At 42.7% G+C, this 23,535-nt stretch overlaps 1 protein-coding gene across 1 annotated transcript in view; it reads left to right on the top strand.

Annotated features, from left to right (window-relative positions):
- The window catches only part of aff2 (AF4/FMR2 family, member 2), a gene marked incomplete at both ends in the record, with an annotated part of 187,605 nt that overhangs the window by 107,444 nt on the left and 56,626 nt on the right, over positions 1 to 23,535 (top strand). Inside the window, 3 exons of the mRNA XM_080746805.1 lie at positions 1,390 to 1,426; positions 3,970 to 4,030; positions 8,483 to 8,537. Of these exons, the coding sequence (XP_080602931.1) occupies positions 1,390 to 1,426; positions 3,970 to 4,030; positions 8,483 to 8,537 (153 nt within the window). The remainder of the gene's footprint in view (positions 1 to 1,389; positions 1,427 to 3,969; positions 4,031 to 8,482; positions 8,538 to 23,535) is intronic.

The following is a 23,535-nucleotide window of genomic DNA, read 5'->3' as shown; positions in this document are numbered from 1 at the left end:
GATCAACGTACTTCCATTTAGTGTTTGTAGAGGAAAGATTCTTTTTTTTAAAACAATGTTTGCAATGTTAAAAAGGCAACTTTGTGTCGGCCTCTGATTCTGTCTTTCTGTATCTGTTGACATGCAATAAAAAGTGATTTGTTTGAGTATCGCACAATGCTAACAGCCCTGGGGAATTATCATTAGCCTTGGCTGGACAGTTCACGTTTTTTTTTACCCTCGATCAAATCACATTTTATAGCCGTGCAGTCGTCTGACAACAGAAACAGAATGTCATCCTATTGAAAACAAAATGTTGTGATCACAGACACAGTCAGATGCACCAGTAGGGCTGTCACAATTATTACATAATCGTCTAATCGCAAGTATTTGACATAATCGTGATTATTTTTCATAATTTTCATAATCTTTTCCATGTTGAAAAATGTTCATATATTTAAAAAAAAAGTCAAAAAGTAGTGGAAATAGCAGATCTACAAGATGCGATGCGTTGTGAGCTTGTAGATCGGCTATTCCCACTATCAAGGTTCTTTTTCAAGTATAAAGTTGTCAAATATGTCAGTAATTTCTTTGTATATTTAGGTTATGTGTCATATCTACCATGTGCAACTTCAAAGCCTACAAGCCAAACAGAAATGTAATTGTCAACGACAAAAACACAATTAAATTGTTAATCGCAATTATTTGAGTGACAATTAATCGTCATGTATAATGTCATAATCGTGACAGCCCCTATGCATCAGAAAGTTGCCTTCCTAACATGGTGAGAAAAACGTGCGATACCCTGTGAAGTCACAGCAGATGTACTGTACAGTAGTTCGTTTGAGAAAAATGTCTATTGTGTACTGTAGAAGTTAATTTCCTGGGCTGGAGGACATTGCGTCTGAAGCCAATATCCCAACCTAGAGTATTTGTGAACTTAAATTCACACATCCCTAAAAGCAGTGAAACATGACCTTTTGTAGAATACTTTGTTGACATATCGTCACTGTCAGGTGGAAACCTCGTATCTCCAAGTTTCAAAATTGTACATTCTTTCGCAAAGTAAAGCCCTGCTGCATCATACAATTCCGTCGCACAAAAGTAGTGAAAATGCGAGGTGTTGTGTGCTTGTAGATCTGCTGTTTTCAGTAGTTTAGTTAATTTTTTAGATGATAATACAAAACGAACGGTTTTGGACATACAAGGTTTCCACCCAACAACGACGATATATTTGATATCTTAAGTTTTTCTGTATGCAACATTGTAAATATTATGTACCTGTCTCTTTTGTCCATTTCTTTCTTGTTCTCCATTTTCCCACTCTTCTCTCTCTCTCTCTCTCTCTCTCTCTCTCTCTCTCTCTCTCTCTCTCTCTCTCTCTCTCTCTCTCTCTTGCTCTCGCACAAGGAGACACAGCATGTAACCTCAGCCTACAGCGCCCAGAGTAAGCTCACTACATTTCCCTGCAGTCAACACTCCCATTAGTGCATGTAGTTATGTAGCAAAAATAAGTTTTCATATAGATTCTTGTAAACCGTGTTTTGTCTGTTCTATGGACCCAGCAGGACACAAAAAAAATAGTTGTAATTCTTTTCCCCTGCACTGCACTATTTGCCAAATCCACTTTAAGTAGCATGTGAGGGGTCAAACTAGGTTTTTTTTAATGATTCTAAATCCAATGCAAGTATTTGTTTTGCACAAAAAAAAAACATTCCTTGGGCTAAAAATGGCCCGACAAAACTATGGTTTAGTGATTATTCATCACTTTTCACAGTTTCATGGGGGCTGTTTTTAGACCAAGGAATGTTTTTCATGCAAAACAAATCCTTGCAATGGATTCAGAATCATTAAAAAACCCTAGTTTGACCCCTCACATGCTACTTAAAGCATTCTTTGGGGGGTATTTCTTTTCCTTTTATTATAATATAGTGAGACAAACTTTCAGCAGCTGCCAAAATAGTGCCAGGGCGGGGAAAATAAATGTCAACCGTTTTTTTTGTATGTCCTACTGGGTCCATAGAAGAGAAAAAAAAACATGGTTTACAAGAATCTATTTGAAACATTCACTTAAATACACAATGACATATACTACATAGTGAATCTCTTGCATTTTGACACTCGATGTTGGCAAACCAATAACTGTAGTATAGTCCAGCGATGGAAAAAAAAGAAAAAAAGAAACAGAAGCTGCTACTCTAGTTAATTGCATATCTTTCTTCTGACGACCTGGGTTCCAAAATGAGTCCCCGTTAGATGTCAACATTAACATAAAAAAGCGGCAATATTTTGTGCCAAGAACCACAGGGTTAAAAGGAGCACCGGCCATGAATGCTAGTGTGACTGCTATACTGCTGAAAGCCCATCTGAAGGGTCTCTACAAGTGCCTCTTATCCAATAGTTGTGGAATGACATGAAAGGTCTCTAGTGGGCGTACTGTATAAATATGGTGACCCAGCAGTTAGAGGTACTCTCTGTACGGTAAGTGAAAGGGCCTGGGTTCAACTCCCTCTGTAGGTGTCCTGTTGAAGTGTCTTTGAGCATGCATCGCATCGGGAACACCAACAGCTGAATGTTCATATTCACTGTGAACAGGGGCGTCACACCAAATTCTGGGCCCTGGGTACAAGGATTCACTGCGGGCCCCCCATGAATGTTAACTATTGAAAAATAGCAGATATACAAGCTCACAGCGCGGCACCGAGTGCCGCGCTGCGAGCTTGTAGATCTGCTATTTTTGAAAAATCATGAAAATGTGTGCCAAGAAACCTATGTTTCCATGTCAGTGATGCTCAAACTTTTTCATGTGAAGGACCCCCCCCATCTCAAAATATTTAGTTCCAGGGACCCCCCAGAAGCAAAATTTGAGTACCAAATGTTCACTTAAAAAATACATATATTCAAAGATTTGCGCACATTTTCGCAAAAATAGCAGATATACAAGCTCGCAGCGCGGCACTCGGTGCCGCGCTGTGAGCTTGTATATCTGCTATTTTTCAATAGCTACTAGGGCCCCTCCCCTAGTAGCTATTTTTCAATAGCTACTAGGGCCCCTCCACCTTGGGCCCTGGTAACTCAGTCCCACTTTCCTACCCCTTGTGACGCCCCTGACTGTGAACACCTTTGGAGTAGACTCACTAGTGCACAGGGACGTGCAGAGAATGTTAGAGAGACAGGGGCGGACATTTCTAAAAGGGCCTTTTGGTGGAAATTTAGAAAATAGCAGACCTCCAAGCTTGGAGGTCGTCTATTTTCAGTACTTAATAAGACACTAGACTAAGCATAAAAAAGGCTATACTGGAGATGTGTGGATTTCTGGACAGAGAGGGCAATTCTTTCAACATAAGATGCTGCATTCAAGTTCTGGAGAGTTTGGACAAGGCAATTGAATTGAATGCTGCCTTCAGGTATGGCATGGAAAGAGGAGCATTTGCATTTCTTTCACCATAGTAAAAACTGCATTCATGGTCTGGAAAGGTATGATGTCTATGTGTGCCTGCTGCTAGAGCAGCAGTAAATCAGTCAAGCATCAGTAAAACAGTCACTGAATGAAATAGTTTTTTCGTTTGTTTTAGGAATAGACCAATTTGACTTGCCGATTAAATTATCTCTGACTCTCAACAGGCTTGTGTATCATACAAATGCAGTGGTTCTCTCTCTCTCTCTCTCTCTCTCTCTCTCTCTCTCCCTCTCTCTCTAGCACTCACACATACACACACCAATTAAATAACATTGGGTCAGACTGTCATGTTTTCCAGTGTCAGTGATTATATGGAGCTGTAATGATAACCAACTCACTGTCAAGCACGCTAGATGTCAAAGCAGTAATTGGCACACACACACACACACACACACACACACACACACACACACACACACACATACACATACACATACACATACACATACACATACACATGCACATCCAACCCACTGTCATTCACTCATGGTCATATAGACACATTACTAATAACAATGTTTTTTCTACAGAGAGATGCACTCTACCTGCTAACAAGCTTGCTGCCAAAACACCAACTGCACCACAAAAGTCGTGAGTATCACGCACGCACACACACACACACACACGCACGCGCACGCACGCACGCACGCACGCACGCACGCACGCACGCACGCACACACACACACACACACACACGGACAAACACATTGGCAATATTGACACGCGATATTTAACTTTTTAACTTGAAGCCTTATTTTAGAGAGGTGTTACCATAGTTTTGCTATTTTTTCTGTTTTGTATGTGTCTATGGAGTTAACTCTAATATACCGGTACCACCGGGTGGGCTTATAATGTGCAAATTTGCGTTCCCTGTGTATTTTTGGTTTCTTCTTGAAAGCTGAAAGCCTCTGAGTCAAAAGGCCCAACTGAACAACACTGATATAATGACATCATAATATCATCCTCTCCCCTTTTACCATACACCCAACACTGTGGGAGTGGCTAACTTCAGCTGGGTCACCACCCACCACCCACCTGACCAACAAGGCATACCTTATGAACTGGTGGGTGTGGCTATAGAAAAACATAATTTTAACACTTTCTGTACAGATGTTTTGCAAAATTCTTCCTCCTAGAATAATCACCAGTAAGAAGCCTCAGGGTGACATGCGACCGTGTCGCGCCAATTCTTGGCCATCTGGCGAGTGATGTATATCGGACGAATGTCCAACATTGTTTTCTCACTCAACAGTAAACAAACCAACATAAAGTTTAAGTGTATAGAGGGTATCTGCACATTTCTAAAGTGACAATTTAAGGACTTTTTAGTACCTCTAAAATGACAAATTAAACATTGGCCAAATTGTTGAGATCAGATCTACATGATTGCTCACAAAGTTGCGAGGCGTTGTGATCTTGTAGATCTGCTATTTTCACAATAGAACCGTGTTAAACAAAATGTAATGCCTCAACTCTTAGTACTCATCAGGGTGGGGGGGGGGGGGGTCCCCAGTTAAAATATGATTATTTTGGGGGTGGTGGCCTGAAAAGGTTGAGAACCACTGCTCTCTCTCTCTCTCTCTCTCTCTCTCTCTCTCACTCTCTCTCTCACGCTCCCATGTCTCCCCCTCTCTCTCTCTCTCTCTCTCTCTCTCTCTCTCTCTCTCTCTTTCTCTATTTCCCTCCCCAACTTTCTCTTTTCTCTCATCGTTCTCTCTCTCTCTACATCTCCATCTCGGTCCTGTCACCACCTCTGCCTCAAACCCCCCCCCCCCCCCCCCCCCCCGCCTCTCTTTCTCTCTCACACACACACACTTGCTCTCGTGTCGCTCTACCACTGTTCCCTTTCACTATCATCTCCATCTCTCTCTTTCTCTCTCTCCTTCTCTATCAGCCTCTCTCCATCTGTCCCTCCTTATGAGATCCAATATGGGTCCATTACTCATTCATTCATGCCTATCTGTCATCAGTGCAGGCCGCGCTGTGCCGCCCGTATCGCCCGTATCTCTAACATTTGGTATTGTGCTTCAGTTATTCATGACTCCGACGGTCCCATATGAAAACATAACAACATCGGGGCTTTATTATTGTTTTTTTCTTTCTTTTTTTTCTAGCAGCGCTAGCATCGCCGTGACGAGAGTCGTTCGCAAAGCAATAAAAAAACCCGTGGGGAATTCCGCTGTTGTAGAGTGTTCGCAGAGCCAGACAAAATAACAGCAGTTTTGTGTGAAGAGTGTATACAAAGCAATAAACTGCAGCAACTCGCCAGTGCTGCAGCATGAACACACACACGCACGCACGCACGCGCGCACACACACACACACACACACACACACACACACACACACACACACACACACACACACACACACACACACACAGACACAGACAGAGAGACAATATTGTGTCAGAAGTGCAATTGAGGTGATTTGACTTGATTTTTCGAAATTTTATTGAATATTGATTGATTGATGACATAATACTTTATTAACATGCTTATTAACAGTGCAGGTCGTACAGTCAATTAATTAGTACGTTTTCAGCCCAAGGACCCTTTGGCTGAGAGAGAGATGAAGTAGGGAACCCCACAACCTTTTCATAGATGCCATATCATTTCATTGTTTGACAACACAATCATCAGCGTATTTTGGATTCATGTCAATTTGTGTTTTCAGATATTTAACCACTTGAACCGTCAATACTTAATAAACTTGACATTTCACTCCGTATAGTCTGCTCTTTTTCCCCTCTACACCAAAGCTCTTTGCCGAAAATAGCCGATCTACAAGCTCACAACGCCTCGCAGCGCGAGGCGTTCTGAGCTTGTAGATCTGCTATTTTTGTCTAGACTCTAGAGTTCTCAGAATATTGACAAGTGGTTAATATGAAAAAGTAGGAAGAAAAAAAGTTCTATCACTCAAAGATTTGGAGGACCCCCTGTAGTAACTCTGAGGGCCCCCTAGGGGTCCCGGACCCCCTGTTGAAGACCCCTGAATTAAGGTTATGCTAAAAGGATAACACTAAAAGCCCCAGGGCTTGTTTCCATTGTGGTCCTTGTGTGCTCAATTCATCAGTAATCTTATGTTACTGTACTGTACAATTGACAACGTGACAACGTCTAATTAACATAACCCAGGGGTCTTCAACAGGGGGTCCTCAGTTACTACAGGGGTTCCTCCAAATCTTCCAATGCTTTTCAGTATATTAACAACTTAATCCCTAGTATCCATATTCTGAGAACTTTAGCCAAAAATAGCAGATCTACAAGCTCACAACAAGTGGTTAAATATCTGAAAACACAAATTGACATGAATCCAAAATACACTGATGATTTTGCTGTCAAACGATGAAACGATATGGAATCTGTGAAAAGGTTGTGGAGGTCCCTGCTTCATCTCTCACTCAACTAAGGGGTCCTTGGCCTGAAAACATTGAAGACCCTTGACATAACCGACCACAACAACTTTGGAAATAATAGCAAGTTGCTCCTTGTAATGTAATAATCCCCACACTAAAGTAATTATCACATTAAAACAGGATTATGGAATTCACGCTAAGGTTGACTCTTTCAAATGACTGAGGTGAGTTTAGCTAATGTGATTATCATTGAAATTGAAAATCATTAGAGTTAGTTTTCTTTTTGGGAATATTGATACTTTCACAAGTAGTATTTTAAAGTATTTTGCATCTAAAGCCTAATTTATACTTTCTATGGATGTGTCAGCAATATGGTACTTACAATGTCCAATTTGGCTATTATTACAGAAATTGAACTGACAAAAAATACGATATCCTTTTTTCCCTATTATTTGTCAGAGTGTTTCGCAAACTTTTTCATGTCGTGGACCCCCATGAATATGTATTTTATGTCAGGGAGTGGGACCCCGTACTAAATTTGTGTTTCAAAAATAATCTTTTCCCCCACATGTGTTCAGAAATCCTCCAATATCTGATGTGTATAGCAGAGGTCTTCAACAGGGGGTCTGGGACCCCTAGGGGGTCCCCAGAGTTACTACAGGGGGTCCTCCGAATCTTTGTGTGATAGAAACTGCGAGGCGTTGTGAGCTTGTAGGTTGGCTATTTTCGGCAAAAAGGTTTGGTGTAGAGGGGGAAAAGAGCAGACTAAGTACAGAGTGAAAGGTCAAGTTTACTAAGTATTGACGGTTCAAGAGGTTAAATATCTGAAGACGAAAATGTATATGAATCCAAAATACACTGATGATCGTACTGTCAAACGATTAAACTATGAAAAGGTTGTGGGGGTCCCTGCTTCATCTCTCTATCAACTAAGGGGTCCCTGGCCTGAAAACGTTGAAGACCCCTGGTGTATAGTGTTACAGTGGTTAAACTGATTATAATGCTATATTAATTCATTTAGCTGAGGACCCCCTGGAACCCATTCAAGGTCCCCTGGGGTCCTTGCGCCTCACTTAGAGATGATTTGTAGAACTACATAGACTGGAGAGGGTGCGCAGACGGAGATAATGAAATAAAATGCCATAAAAGCCTGTGATCTTGTGTTGGGATGTCCCTTCTCATTAGGTCCAATCTCTGTTGTGCGATTCCACTTCTGCATGTCAGAAATGTTTAATTTTAAATAGAGCTTAAGTGGTTAATTGAATTCAGCATATCTTTTCGGGGCCCAAGATTCCCTTTCTACAAATGTAGTGTCAAAAGTAAAACATTTCAGTTTGAAATGCATCGGGGTGAAATTCATGCGCTTGTAAAAACTCTTAAAAACACAAAATAATGTCCACCACGGCGACAAACACGTAAGGTTTAGCGGCCTCACACCAGAGGCCAATGTCCGCTAACTTCACCTTGCTAACCCAACCACACCGCTACCCATATTTCTACATATAATCTCTTGCTTGCTGTGTCTCTCTCTCTCTCTCTCTCTCTCTCCCTCTCTCTCTCTCTCTCTCTCTCTCTCTCTCTCTCTCTCTCTCTCTCTCTCTCTCTCTCTCTCTCTCTCTCTCTCTCTATTTCCCTCGTTCTCTTTTGACCTAATCCTTCCCTCTTTGGTCTTGTTTCTCCCTGCAGCATGTTGGAAGATGATCTGAAGATCAGCAGTGACGAGGAAGAAGCTGAACACCAGGTGCGATCCCTCACTCCTCTGTCCATCCCTTCACCCTGCATCCCTCAGTGGTTCCCAAACACTGGCTCAGGACCCATTTGTGGGGCGTGAATCAAAACAGCAACCCGGTTTCGACAATGGAGCAAGGGGGGAGCGCTTGTTTTCGGTGGAGATGACGGAGGCACGCCGGCGTTATATTATAAACACTATCTGATCTAGCAATCATGACATAGGCTATTTATTATAATCACTAATTCACTATGAAGTGTCTTTATTTATAATTAAAGTAAAAATAGTCAAATAACAAACAAGGACAAATTGTTCTGCCCACAACTTTATCAAACCAAAATGCCTAAACAATGGTTCTTAATTAGTCCCAATTATTAAGTATAATACTTGACCTTATAAATATAGAATGTTTATGATTATATATGTTATGAAACATCACATAGTCGAGCGTTGCGACGGTCGCATGAGCCGACTCAGCGCCGTTACCGACTTATGTGCCGTTATGGACAGAATAGTAAATCTTCAGCCCCCCGAATTTCGTCAACTCCGCGCGGTCCAGGGGAACACAACGGAGCACTCCCTACCCCCGGTTCAGCCAATCACAAGCTTCCACTGCCGATGCCGGGATGCTGTTTTGATTTGTGGGTCGTGGATACATTTTTATGGGTCTTGAATCACTATCCTTGATGTATGGAAATCTCCTTCCCTCCCTCCCTCCTTGGGATGGGGATCGTACATTTTTATCGATCCTGCTTTCCGATCCTGTTCCTTATCGATCCCACTGTTGATCCCTTTCTGTTACTGGTAGTTGTTGGCAAATTGGTGCTAATGCTAATCTGAGTAAGTAAGCCTTGCCGAGCCATGAAAGCCCATAGGGCAGGAGCCTATCTCCTATTACTGTAGCGTGAGGCAGCTTGATGTACAAGTACCGTACACCCCCTGGACATGATGCTAGTATTTGACCGACATATGTTTGTGCCAGTGATTTGTTTTCAATTACATAACTCTCATCTCCCTCTCAAGACATGACATGACATGCAGAGAATGTTAGAGAGGCAGTGGCTGAAAACGGCCTTTTAGTGAAAATATCGAAAATAGCAGACCTCCAAGCTCACAATACGAGCTTGGAGGTCTGCTATTTTCGGTGCTTGATACCACACTGAACTAAGCATAATCAAGTCAATACTGGAGATGTGGCATACAGCATGGATTTCTACACAGAAAGGGCAATTCTTTCAACATAAGATGCTGCATTCAAGTTCAGGAGAGTTTGGACAAAGGCAATTCTCTTGAATGCTGCCTTCAGGTATGGCATGGAAAGAGGGCATTTGCATTTCTTTCACCACAGTAAAAACTGCATTCATGGTCTGGAGAGGGCACTTTTTACAGACGGATTAAAGGGCAGGGACTCAAGCCCCCTTTGATGTCTATGTGTGCACGTGCCCGGCTAAGAGAATTGATATGCCAAAACCTGGTTGATTTCCGATTCTCAATAACTATTCTATCATTTCCATGATAGAATCGATTCTCGATCTCCATCCGTACTCTCTCCCTCCCTCCGCCCTCTAACCTTTCCCTCTCTCTTCCTCCCTCCCTTTCTCTCTCACACTCCACGCTGTCTGATACAGTCTATCTGTCTAATATTGTAAAGGCATCTATTCTATCGTATAGAATGGATATTGAATAGTACAATAAAGTGTGAGGTGAGGAGTTTATTGCTTCGACTGAAAACACCGACCCTCAGTAATGTTTGCGCGCCCACAAAATAGCCTTTAAATGCTACTTAACAAACCGTTTCGCATGGCAGGAGAACAAATTCTTTTCACTGCTCAAAGGTTTCTCCGCTGTGGTGCTTATTTGGCTGATTTGTTTCAACACAACACAACACAACAGAACAGAACAGAACACAGCGCGGGGATGGGTTTTGATCCTTGTCCATGCATCTGTGCCCATCAAAGAGAACCCATTAGATAGTTCACATTAACCCACTTAGGCCTAGAATTATTTAATGCTTTAACTATTGAAAATACAGATATACAAGCTCACAGTGCAGCTGCAAGCTGGTAGATCTATTTTTGAAAATCGTGTTTTTCTTGTTTGTTGTTTGCTTTTTTGCAAGTCTTTGAATATATCTTTTTAAAAGTCAAACTCAAATATTTGCTTCTGGGTGGTCCTGGAACAACATATTTGAGATGGGAGGTCCACTGCCAAATACATGTAATTTTGGGGGTCCTTGACATGAAAAAGTTTGAGAACAGCTGATTTATAAGACATTTATAGAATCGCGTCCAAAATATTCAAAGACTTGCACACGTAAAAAAGAAAAAAAAATAGCAGATCTACAAGCTCGCAGCGCAGCACTTGGTGCCACGCTGTGAGCTTGTATATCTGCTATTTTTTATATAGTTAAAGCATAAAACAATGGCTAAAATGGTTTCAAATCTAAAGTGACACAGATTTGCGTTCAGGCCTAAACACGTTAACACGGAGATACCATCGACCCCCTCCAGCCCCTCCTCACCGGCCCCTCTGATCGTGTAATTACCATAACACTGGATTCATAATCATGGATGATGGCAGGTTACTATAATTCACGCCGATTGTGGCTGTTAATGTAATTATGACGATGGCGGATCAGATAATTACGGTTAGTTAGCATGGTGTATTCAGAACTTTGCTAAGTGGCTGGCATAATCAGGGGCATGATACATTGAAATTGATGATTCGTATTGCTATTAGGGTTTGTAATCAGTGCGAAAATGGTGCTAGGATAATAGTTTAGCCCCCGTCTTCCTCACTCTCTCTCTCTCTCCCCCTCTCTCTTTTTCTCCATGGTCTCTTTAATCATCTTTAAATCTTACAGTTTTGATCAATTATCTCACTTTTTATTTTTCTCTTATCGCTGTTTCACACCTCTCGTAAACACATTCTCTCTCTTTCTCTTCGGGTCGCTGTGAGCGAGAAACGGGGACGTGCAGAGAATGTTAGAGAGGCAGGGTCTGTGAATTTCCAAAAGAGCCTTTTGGTGGAAGCACCGAAAATAGCCGACCTCCAAGCTCACAATGGCTATTTTCGGTGCGTGAGACCACACTGAACTAAGCATAACCAGGTCAATACTGGAGATGTGGCGTAATGGCATGGATTTCAAGGCAGTTCTCTTGAATGCTGCCTTCAGGTATGGCATGGAAAGAGGGCATTTGCATTTCTATCACCATAGTAAAAACTGCATTCATGGTCTGGAGAGGGCTACTTTTTTACAGACGGATAAAAGGGCAGGGGCTCAAGTCCCCTTTGATGTCTATGTGTGCACGTGCCTGGGCAGGAAGGTAGAAGAGTTATAATAACGTGTGGGTATGGGACAGAATTATAGCTAACAGAGATAAAGAGACTGTGACCAGCTGATAATGAGAGACACAGACACAAAGGGAAAGACAGAGGCAGAGAGAGAGAGAGACAGAGAATCCAGAAGCATCTTTTCTATGTGTGCTGCTGTTAACAGGCTTATAGCAAATGGCGCCATGGTGTATTATCACGCCTCGCTAGCCTGGAGAAAAAACACAGACACACACATAAACAAATGCACGCACGCACGCACGCACGCACGCACGCACGCACGCACACACACACACACACACACACACACACACACACACACACACACACACACACACACACATATTCAAGCACATAGTCGACATAGATATTTAGCCATAAATGTACATACACACATGTACATTATATGGACTCAGAACTAGACACACACATGTGCACGAACACACTCACAAACTTGCACACATGCATGCATGCGCACACACATGCACGCACACACACACACACACACGCATGCACGCACACACGCACGCACGCACACACACACACACGCACGCACGCTTGCAAGTATGCATGCACAGACACACACACACACACACACCGAAGCACAGACAACCACACACGCACACACACTCACGCACACACACAGCACACACACACGCTCACACACAGCACACACACACGCTCACCGCACGCACACACACACACACACACACACACACACACACACACACACACACACACACACACACACACACACACACACACACACACACACACACACACACACAGTCATTAGTATGCTGTGGCACAGTGCTGTAAGGGCAACAAAGGAGGATGATGAATATGTTTTTGGCAGAGAGGGGGAGAGAGAGAGAGAGAGAGAGAGAGAGAGAGAGAGAGAGAGAGAGAGAGAGAGAGAGAGAGAGAGAGAGAGAGACAGACAGAGAGAGACACAGAGAGAGAGAGAGAGAGAGAGAGAGAGAGAGAGAGAGAGAGAGGGGAGAGACAGAGAGAGAGAGAGAGGGAGAGGGGGAGAGAGTGAGGGAGAGAGGAGAGACAGAGAGAGTGAGGGAGAGAGGAGAGGGGGAGAGAGTGAGGGAGAGACAGAGAGAGAGAGACAAAGAGAGAGACAGAGAGAGAGACAGAGAGAGAGACAGAGAGAGACAGAGAGAGAGACAGACAGAGAGAGAGACACAGAGAGAGAGAGAGAGACAGAGAGAGAGAGAGAGAGAGAGAGAGAGACAGAGAGAGAGACAGAGAGAGAGAGAGAGGGAGAGGGGGAGAGAGTGAAGGAGAGAGAGTAGATGAGGAAGGAGAGAGAGACACAGGGAGGTGTTCCTAATGACTTTGGAAGCCTACAGAGACGCCCAAATGACTGCTGCAGCGTTTGTCCTGACACCTCTCTATCTCTGTCTGACTGTCTGTCACTGTGTCCCTCCTCATGTCTCACTGCCTTTAGCATATCTCTCATATGGTCGCTGACTGTCGGGCGGAAACCTTGTATGTCCAAAACCGTTCGTTTCGTAAGTATCATCTAAAAAACCTACTAAACTAGTGAAAACAGCAGATCTACAAGCGCACAACGCCTCGCACCGCGAGGCGCTGTGTGCTTGTAGATTGGCTGTTTTCACTACTTTCGTGCGACAGCCTTGTATGATGAAACAGGGCTTTACTTGGTGAAAAAACGTACAAACTTAAAACTTGGAGATACAAGGTTTCTGCCCGACAGCGACGATATCTCTCATATGGTCGCTGTCGCGTGGAAACCTTGTATGTCCAAAACCATTCGTTTTGCATTTATCATTTTAAAAACAATTTAAAGTAGTGAAGATATCTACCAGCACACAACGCTGTCTTGTGCGACAGCCTTGCATGATGAAGCAGGGCTTTTCTTTATGCAAAAGGGTACCGATTTAATGATATGATATGGTTGCTGTCAGGTGAAATCTTATGTCCAAAACCGTTACTTTTCCGAAAATGTAAAAAAAAAATATATAATAATAACTTGTGTTCCAATGTATCTAATGTACTTATTGTTTAGTCACAACCTATTGTTGATATTCCATTGGTAAAATATTTAGAAAACCCACCGACAGACTTTGAACCTTGTATCCCCTATTTTGGGGCATGTCGTCGGGGAAAGTATTTTGCAAGTCGGTGAAACTAGACGATCGCATAACTTTTGTACGACACATACTTTACGATGAAATATGAAATATGGGCTGGCATTAATGTATGAAAGTGAAAACACATAAAACGATGACATTTGTGAGATACCAGGTTTCTCACCCAAAAGCAATGATATCTACATCTCTGTCTGTCTCTCCGTGTCTGGATTACTCCTCCTCCCTCCGTCTCAATCTTTCACACATTCTCTCTCTCACGTGCACACGCCGTGCTCTCACTCTGTCTCTGGACAAAGCAATAAACGTTGCACTGACGAGTCACCTTGTTCAGAGGACAGTTAATTCGAGCTTTGAAAGTTCTTTAGTGAAATAAAAGTGCAGTTACAGCCGAGTAAAATGCAGAGAGTGACACAAATGACATTTTGCATTAGTTGACAGGGACGTGCTGGCCATTGGGAAGAGCGGGACAACTCCCGAACGGCCGGTTCATTCCCGGCCGGTCCAGGCCGGCCATTAAGAAAAAAATAAAAATAAAATGTTGGCCGTCGTTCCATTTTGAGGGCTGGGCGGCCAACAAAGTAAATCGTCACTGTCGGGCAGAAACCTCCTATCTCCAAGTTTCAAATTTGTAAATTCTTTCACAAAGTAAAGCCCTGCTTCATCACACAAAGCCATTGCATAAAAGTAGTGAAAACAGCAGATCTACAAGCACACAACGCGCTTGTAGATCGGCTGTTTTCACTAGTTTAAATCATTTTTAAAATGATAAATACGAAACAAACGGTTTTGGACATACAAGGTTTCCATCCGACAACGACGAAATATAACTCATGTAATTGGCCCACTGGCTTGTCACTTGTCATGATCTGAAATGGCAAATCTTTGAGTAGCAGCAGCGCTATAGAGAGAAATCTCTCTCTATAGTGCGCAATGAGGGCCTCTCCAACTCTTTTTCCCGGGCTGAATCAGGGTCCCAGCACGTCCCTGTTAGTTGACATTTGTATACCACGTTAACAGAGGCATTTTTTTCAGAAAGACACTTTGCAACTCTATAACATGGCCAGTTTGAAGGCAATGTTTAATCCTAATAGATATGATTTGTTAACTGTTTTGTTCAACCCAAGTAACTAAATAAATAGATCGATAATAATTATTCCCATTGTTTTACTGTGTAGCACTTAAAGGGACTACATCATGAATTTGAATTTTTCCAATCTTTATGTATTTTTTTGGTGTCCCACCAGCACGCTCTATCCTCACAAAGTCCTATATCGGACCATTGTGTCTTTCTCAGTTTATGGGCAGATCTATGTAAGCAGGTCTCAGAACGGACTGTCTGATTTTAGGTCTGAATGTGACATCACAATCGGGACCTGCTGCTGTGCCGGTTGGGGGGGGGGGTGGGTAGACCTGAGAAGGAGGCAGGAGGAGCTGGGAGAGGGTTGGGGAGGGTGGGCAGGCCTGCTCAGCAGGAGGGGGGAGGAGACTGGGGCCAAAACTGTCTCAATAGCGCCGTCCTCCCACGCAGGACAAGGTGGTACTGCAGCTGAAAATGCTCTGAAAGCCACTAAGCCAGGCAGAAATGACAGGGGCTCTGTATTCAGGAGTGGTAATTTAGCCTCAAACCTTTTGAAAAAAACGTTTTTGAGACACAAACAATGTTATATAAATTATCTTTAAATGCATGGTGTAGAACCTTTAACCCATTTAGGCCTAGAATTATTGAATGCTTTAACCAGTGAAAAATAGCAGATATACAAGCTCATGCGAGCTTGTAGATCTGCTATTTTTGAAAAAGTCGTGAAAATGTGTGCAAATCTTTAAATATATGTATTTTCAAAGCACACGCTTGTAACTCAAATTTTGCTTCTGGGGGGTCCCTGGAACTAAATATTTTGAGATGGGGGTCCCTGGCCAAATACATATCATGTTGGGGGTCCTTCACATGAAAAGGTTTGAGAACCACTGACATAGTAGTCTCTCAAGAACAGACTAACTGAGCTCCAGTTAAGTGAAAAGGACCTTTTCTTTGACGATGGCTAAGCCGGATTGCTGACATAGAAACATAGGTTTTTCAAAAAATCTCGGAAGGATTCAAAAGACACTTATAGAATAGGGTCAAAATTCAAATTTTCACGATTTTTCAAATATAACAGATCTACAAGTTCGCAGCGCGGCACTCTGTGCCGCGCTGCGAACTTGTATATCTACTATTTTTCAATAGTTAAAGCATAAAATAATGATACACTTTACTGTGTACCCGTTCTGAATGGGTTAATATCTAACTTTCTTCTTCTACCCTGGATTTGAACCCGGTTTTCCTGCACAAGTGCTGTCATTTTTACCATTGAGCTAATAGAGCCAGTAGACAACCCAGACTGGGATGTCTACACATGAATGTAAGTCAATTGCCTTCACAAAGTGTTGTTTGTATTGTTGTGGTGGTGGTGGCTGAGGTAAAGATTATTCAAATCTAAGTAACAAGTGTGGCAAGGAGTGGAGTGTGTAATTTGTATTAATGAACATTCAGGAAATAATCCATGATGATGGAAAGAATGCAACTTGGGGGGGAAAAAACAAGTAAGTGGCCAGGCTGCTGTCCCAACAGTTTCACTATGTTGCCTGCACCTGGCAATCGTTATACTTGAAGCCTGAATAAAGAATCAAGACTGACCATAGAACAGCTTTGCATTACATTGTTTCAAGAATCAAGAGGGGTTTATTTGTCACTCATACAGATATAGTTGAAGCAGCGAAATGTTAGTAGGACATGTTCCACAAAGACAGACTAGTGCTAACACGATATGATACAACTAGAAAAGGGTGCTCCTCATAGCGCAGGTCTTCAGCAGGCTGGGTGACCTACCCAGGGCTGTGTAAGTTGTGGGTTGCAGTCGACAGGACACAGGGAAGTTACAGGGTAAGTAGCTTTTCTGCGACGCGTGATATCTAAACGTAACAACAATTGGGCAAGTCCTGGAAAAGACGCGCTGTGATTGGCCAGGCATCATTTGAATGGCAGCCTCGCGAGGCCCCTCCCCCCCTTCCTCTCCTACTAATACAGACTGAATGCCGTTCTTAGCTCTAGTCTCTGTGACGAACAGTGCGATCGGTGTTACCGAGTTATGTGCCGTTATGGACAGAATAGTAAGTGTTTGTGTCCCCGAACGGTTCCCGGTTTGATACCCAAGAAAAACATCTGGGTGGGGAAGAGAATGGCCACCAATTAACCCTCCCCAACACCACTGAAGAGCCTTTGAGCAAGGCATTGAACCCCCAGCTGCTCCAGTGGAGCTGATTAGAAGCCAGACTCTAGTTGTACTGCGCAGTTCCCTGGTCTTAATGTGTGTGTGTGTGTGTGTGTGTGTGTGTGTGTGTGTGTGTGTGTGTGTGTGTGTGTGTGTGTGAGTGTGAAGCAGGGCATGCTCAAACAACCTGTCCCTGGGTAAATATAGATTTACAAAAAAAGTGACTCCTTACAATGCGATTCCAATTTAGGATTGATTGGATTTTTTTCTACTTCTTTCTTTCTTCCTTTTCTTTGTCTTTTTGAGCGGTGGTCACACCGTCTCCATAGCGTGGCCGTGTGTGTAGGTATGTATGTTTGTGTGTTAGTTTGTTTGTATGTGGGTGGGTCTGTATGTAGCCTCAAGCCTGTGTAGTACCTTTTCTGCCCACACATGTTAAGGGAGGGGCGCTGTTGTCCAGGCCACACACACACACACACACACACACACACACACACACACACACACACACGGGGGGGGGGGGCACACACGGGGGGGGGGGGGGAGAACCACCGCTCAGTTCACACGGGTGTGATTTTAAAGTCCCGTCCACTAAACAGTATGGATTATGGCTGGTAGCAGAGTAGAAGGATTTGAGGGCCTTCTCTGATATCTGGAATCTCCTCAGCTGCCTCGGGGGCGGTACAGGCGTCGTCTGGGCTTCTTTACCTCAGTTTGTGTGCTTCCCGCAAGACAGGTCCCCTCCACTGATACCCCTTGATCAGGAGGAGCCTGTAGTAAGACCTCTGCGATTGGGTCCACATCCACTGTGTCGTCAGCAAACGCTTCAGCTGTTTCTGGCCTCACAGTCGTGGGTGTACACACTAGTACAACAGAGGACTCAGTACTAGGGCACTAACGACTTGTGATTTTTGCAAGTCGACTCGACTCAGTAAAACGTTACAGTAAGTTGAAGTCGACTTTATCGTTTGATGATGTCATCACATCACACACGACCCCCCAATTATTTGGGGGGGTCCCCAGATGATGATTAACTTAATGTGAAACATTGTTTTCTCACTCAACTTTAAACAAACCAACATGAAGTTTAAGTGTACAGAGATGCGAGGCGTTGTGAGCATGTAGATCGGCTATATTCACAATAGAAAGTTTTTTCTTTTTTTTTTTTTTACTTCGACTTTTGACTTTATCTGGTGGGAGTCGACTTGTGTAATGAAGTCGACTGAGTCGACTTGTCGACTTTTTCGTTGATGCCCTACTCAGTACGCTAACCCTGGGAGGCTCACATAGGTGTAAAGGTGTGACTGTCCAACGTGAGCACCTGGGGTCTGGCAGACAAGAAGTCCAGAACCCAGTCACACACTGCATAGTTTCAGTCCCAGGTCTGCCTACAGGGGCGTCACAAGGGGTGAGTTACCAGGGCCCAAGGTGGAGGGGCCCTAGTAACTTTAGCTATTGAAAAATAGCAGATATACAAGCTCACAGCGCGGCACCGAGTGCCGCGCTGCGAGCTTGTAGATCTGCTATTTTTGAAAAGTCGTGAAAATGTGCGCAAATCTTTGAATATATGTATTTTTTAAGTGAACATTTGTAACTCAAATTTTGCTTCTGGTGGGGGTCCCTGGAACTAAATATTTTGAGATGGGGGTCCTTCACGTGAAAAAGTTTGAGCATCACTGACATGGAAACATAGGTTTCTTTGCACACATTTTCAAGATTTTTCAAAAATAGCAGATATCTGCTATTTTTCAATAGTTAACACTCATGGGGGGCCCACAGTGAATCCTTGTACCCAGGGCCCAGAATTTGGTGTGACGCCCCTGCTGCCTACCTTGCTAGCCAGCCTGGTAATCAATAAAAGACCCCCGCCTCTTTGTTGTTGTTGTTGTTTTATTTAATATATTGTTTTTAGAAGCTTACCCACCCAAAGAGAGACAGCTGTTTTTGTGTGCAAAAGCCCCTGGCTATTGACCAGCGGGGAAGACGAATGCTGCGTGAATGCAGCACTGTCATCTTCCTTTCTTGATGGATCTCATGCCGGTTTATGTATTAACCCATTTAGGGCCTAGAATTATTGAATGCTTTAACCAGTGAAAAATAGCAGATCTACAAGCTCGCAGTGCCGCGCTGCGAGCTTGTAGATCTGCTATTTTTGTAAACTTCGTGAAAATGTGTGCAAATCTTTGAATATATGCATTTTCAAAGTGAACGTTTGTAACTCAAATTTTGCTTCTGGGGGGTCCCTGGAACGAAATATTTTGAGATGGGGGTCCGTGGCCAAATGCATATCATTTTGGGGGTCCTTCACATGAAAAGGTTTGAGAACCACTGACATAGTGGTCTCTCAAGAACAGACGAACTGAGCTCCATTTAAGTGAAAAGGACCTTTTCTTTGACGATGGCTGGCCAGATTGCTGACATAGAAACATAGGTTTTTCAAAAAACCTTAGAAGGATTCAAAAGACACTTATAGAATCGGGTCAAAATTCTAATTTTCACGATTCTTTCAAAAATAGCAGATCTACAAGCTTGCAGCGCGGCACTCGGTGCCGCGCTGTGAGCTTGTTTATCTGAGCTTGTTTATCTGCTATTTTTCAATAGTTAAAGCATAAAATAATGATACACAAAATGTGTACCCGTTCTAAATGTATTAAAAAGAACACCACATAACTTCATTATCCACTGTTTTCACTCCACATGTTCCGTGGTTCCGCACAGGGTGTGTGCTTTTCATATACTGTAATTGAATGTGCTCGACTTTTGAATAAGGTCATAGTGGAAAATGCTTCAAATGAATTTGAGCGGTTTAGGTAACAATTCTAAACATTGTTATTGCAAACGCTATTAAACTATACTTAAAAGGGAGGATTTTGAAAGGTCTGACAGAAGATGATTTGCATTTATATAGCGCTTTTTTCCCCGATACGTTTTATAATGTGCGCGTTACAATCGCACATTTACACGCACGCACACACGCACACACGCGCGCACACACACACACACACACACACACACACACACACACACACACACACACACACACACACACACAGGGGTGTCACACCAAATTCTGGGCCTTGGGTACAAGGATTCACTGCGGGCCCCCCATGAATGTTCTTTATACGGGGAGGGGGTTTAACCCATTTAGACTGGGAACGCATTATTACTCATTATTTTGTGCTTTAACTATTGAAAAATAGCAGATATACAAGCAGATATACACAGCTCACAAAAAAACATATGTTTCTATGTCAGTGGTGCTCAAACCTTTTCATGTGATGGACCCCCAAAATGATATGTATTTGGCCACGGACCCCCATCTCAAAATATTTAGTTCCAGGGACCCCCAGAAGCAAAATTTGAGTTACAAATTTTCACTTAAAAAATACATATATTCAAAGATTTGTACACATTTTCACGAGTGAGCTGTGAGCTTGTATATCTGCTATTTTTCAATAGCTAAAGTATGTACGTGGTAACTCAGACCCACTCCCCCCCCCACACCCCCTTGTGACGCCCCTGCACGCACACACACACACACACACACACACACACACACACACACACACACACACGTTCAAAAACAGACGGCAGAAGCAGTCATGCATGGCACCAACCTACTAGTCAAGAAGCCGTTAGGGTTCAAGGATACTTCAACATAGTGAGCAGGGATGGAACTGGGAAATCATCCCAGACAACCGTTCCAGCTCCTGAGCCACTACTACCCCAGCACGTCTATGTTTGTGATATATTTAATATTACTTTTAAAAGCTTGTTTTATACCAGTGGTTCTCAACCTGTGGGTCGGGACCCCCAGGGGGGTCCCCAAATTATTTTGGGGGGGTCCCCAGATGATTACCTTAATGTGCAACTTTGTTTTGTCACTCAACATTAAACAAACCCAACATAAAGTTTAAGTGTATAGAGGGTATCTGCACATTTCTAAAGTGACAATTTAAGGATTTTTTAATACCTCTAAAATGACAAATTAAACATTGGTCAAATTGTCAAATATTAAGATGCAGAAATTTTGAAAATAGCAGATCTACATGCTCACAACGCCTCGCAACGCGAGGCGTTGTGAGCGTGTAGATCGGCTTTTTTCACAATAGAACTGTGTTGTACAAAATGTAATGCCTCAACTCTTAGTACCCGTCAGGATGGGGGGGTCCCCAGTTAAAATATGATTATTTTGGGGGTTGCGGCCTGAAAAGGTGGAGAACCACTGTTTTATACAACCTACATTTACATCATTGCCCTGTAAGATTAGAATGTGAGCAATGAGTAAATGTGGTCCTGTCCTGGAGTTAATTAATTAGGCCAGAGATTAATTTATTGTTCCCTTATGGATACAATAAGACTGTTAAGAGAACACTGTTTCAGGAAAATATTACGTTGTTTGGTGTATTGTATTTGTCTTTTACACATTTATTTTGCTTTTAACTACAGTACTAGGCCTATACTGAACAATCCCAATAAGGCACAGAAAGGAGCGAGCTAAATTTATTCACAGACATAGCCTTTCTATAAGTCGAGCAAGTCTCCAAAGCCAAAGATCTGAGAGGGTTTGTTGTTGCCTGAAGCTACACATTGATGTATCAGACTCTTCCCTGGTCTACTTAATCACCATATTTCAAAAGAGAGAGAGACAGAGAGAGAGAGAGAGAGAGAGAGAGAGAGAGAGAGAGAGAGAGAGAGAGAGAGAGAGAGAGAGAGAGAGAGAGAGAGAGAGAGAGAGAGAGAGCGAGAGAGAGAGAGAACAATGTGAATAGTGAAACTCCCACATAGACCCAAATGTAATGACCTTGATGTCTACCCCGTTTTCAGTTTTTTTGTATATGTGCCAAGAATGTAATAAAATGTAATGATTCTTTTCAATGAATTATACTTATTTAAATAAATATACCGCTGTTGGATAGTGTCCCGATACCGATTCCAGAATCGGTACTCGCCCCGATACCGGCCTATTTTGCTCTACTCGTCCAATATTGCTCAACTAATGAACAGTGTTTTCACCTTCTCTCACTCTATGCATGACAACATAATTTTTAAAGCATTTTATTTTGGAGCGCCACACACTATTTAAGCACTTGTACAGAAACGTAACTTACCCTATTGGTATTCGGTATCGGCAAGTACTCAAATTAAGTACTCGTACTTGGTCAGTTTTAAGTTAACATTTTATGCAAACTGTTTTGAGATATCTTGTGTGTAAGTGGACATTTTGGACACAATATAAAGCCACCCACACACAGCTATAAAGACCTGCACAGGCCATGCGGTCAGCTAAATCAGTAGGTTTCATTCATTCTCCAGGGGGCATGAAGAAGTCCAGTCCAGTAATCATCATGGCAATCTGGCCAGTAGTGAAGACATCTTAAAATGTGTGTAAGTGGATAACTTGGTCTAATGGTTGTACTAGAGCAGGGGTCGGCAACCCAAAATGTTGAAAGAGCCATATTGGACCAAAAAAAACGTCTGGAGCCGCAAAAAATTATAAAAGCCTTACATATTGTCGTTATCGGGTGGAACGAAACCTTGTATGTCCAAAACTTCGTTTTGTATTTATCATTTAAAAAATGAACTAAACTAGTGAAAACAGCCGATCTACAAGCACACAACGCCTCGCACCGCGAGGCGTTGTGTGCTTGTAGATCTGCTGTTTTCACTACTTTTGTGCGTCAGTCTTGTATGATGAAGCAGGGCTTTACTTTGCGAGAAAAAAAAAACATACAAATTTGAAACTTGGAGATACAAGGTTTCTGCCCGACAGTGACGATAAAAAAATATTTTTCCATTTTCATACATTTTTGAAAAAGCTCCAGGGAGCCACTAGGGTGGCGCTAAAGAGCCGCATGTGGCTCTAGAGCCACGGGTTGCTGACCCCCGTACTAGAGGCAAGGTCACTTAAATTACTACTATACTTAATACCAGTACCTAAAAAATAATGTTTTTTTCCTTCTCCAAATGAATAGCGTACAGGAGTCGATAAGTCATTTAATGCCATGTATTAGTAACATTGTGTTGTCTGTGTCACATTCAAACTCTGGTAATGATCTTCAACCTGTGAAACGTGCAAGATTTCTGCTTGATTAAATCGACCGCTCGGAATTTGCACCTTGAAAACAAGCAGGGACATGCTGGGCCCCTGATTCAGCCCGGGAAAAAGAGTTGGAGAGGCCCTCATTGTGCGCTATAGAGAGAGATCTCCAAAACCGTTTGTTTTGTATTTATCATTTTAAAAATGATTTAAACTACTGAAAACAGCCGATCTACAAGCACACAACGCCTCGCACCGCGAGG

Source organism: Nannobrachium achirus (genome assembly GCF_963921795.1).
Source record: "Nannobrachium achirus genome assembly, chromosome: 17".
NCBI classification, from domain to species: Eukaryota; Metazoa; Chordata; class Actinopteri; order Myctophiformes; family Myctophidae; genus Nannobrachium; species Nannobrachium achirus.
This window is presented reverse-complemented; position numbering and strand designations above follow the sequence as displayed.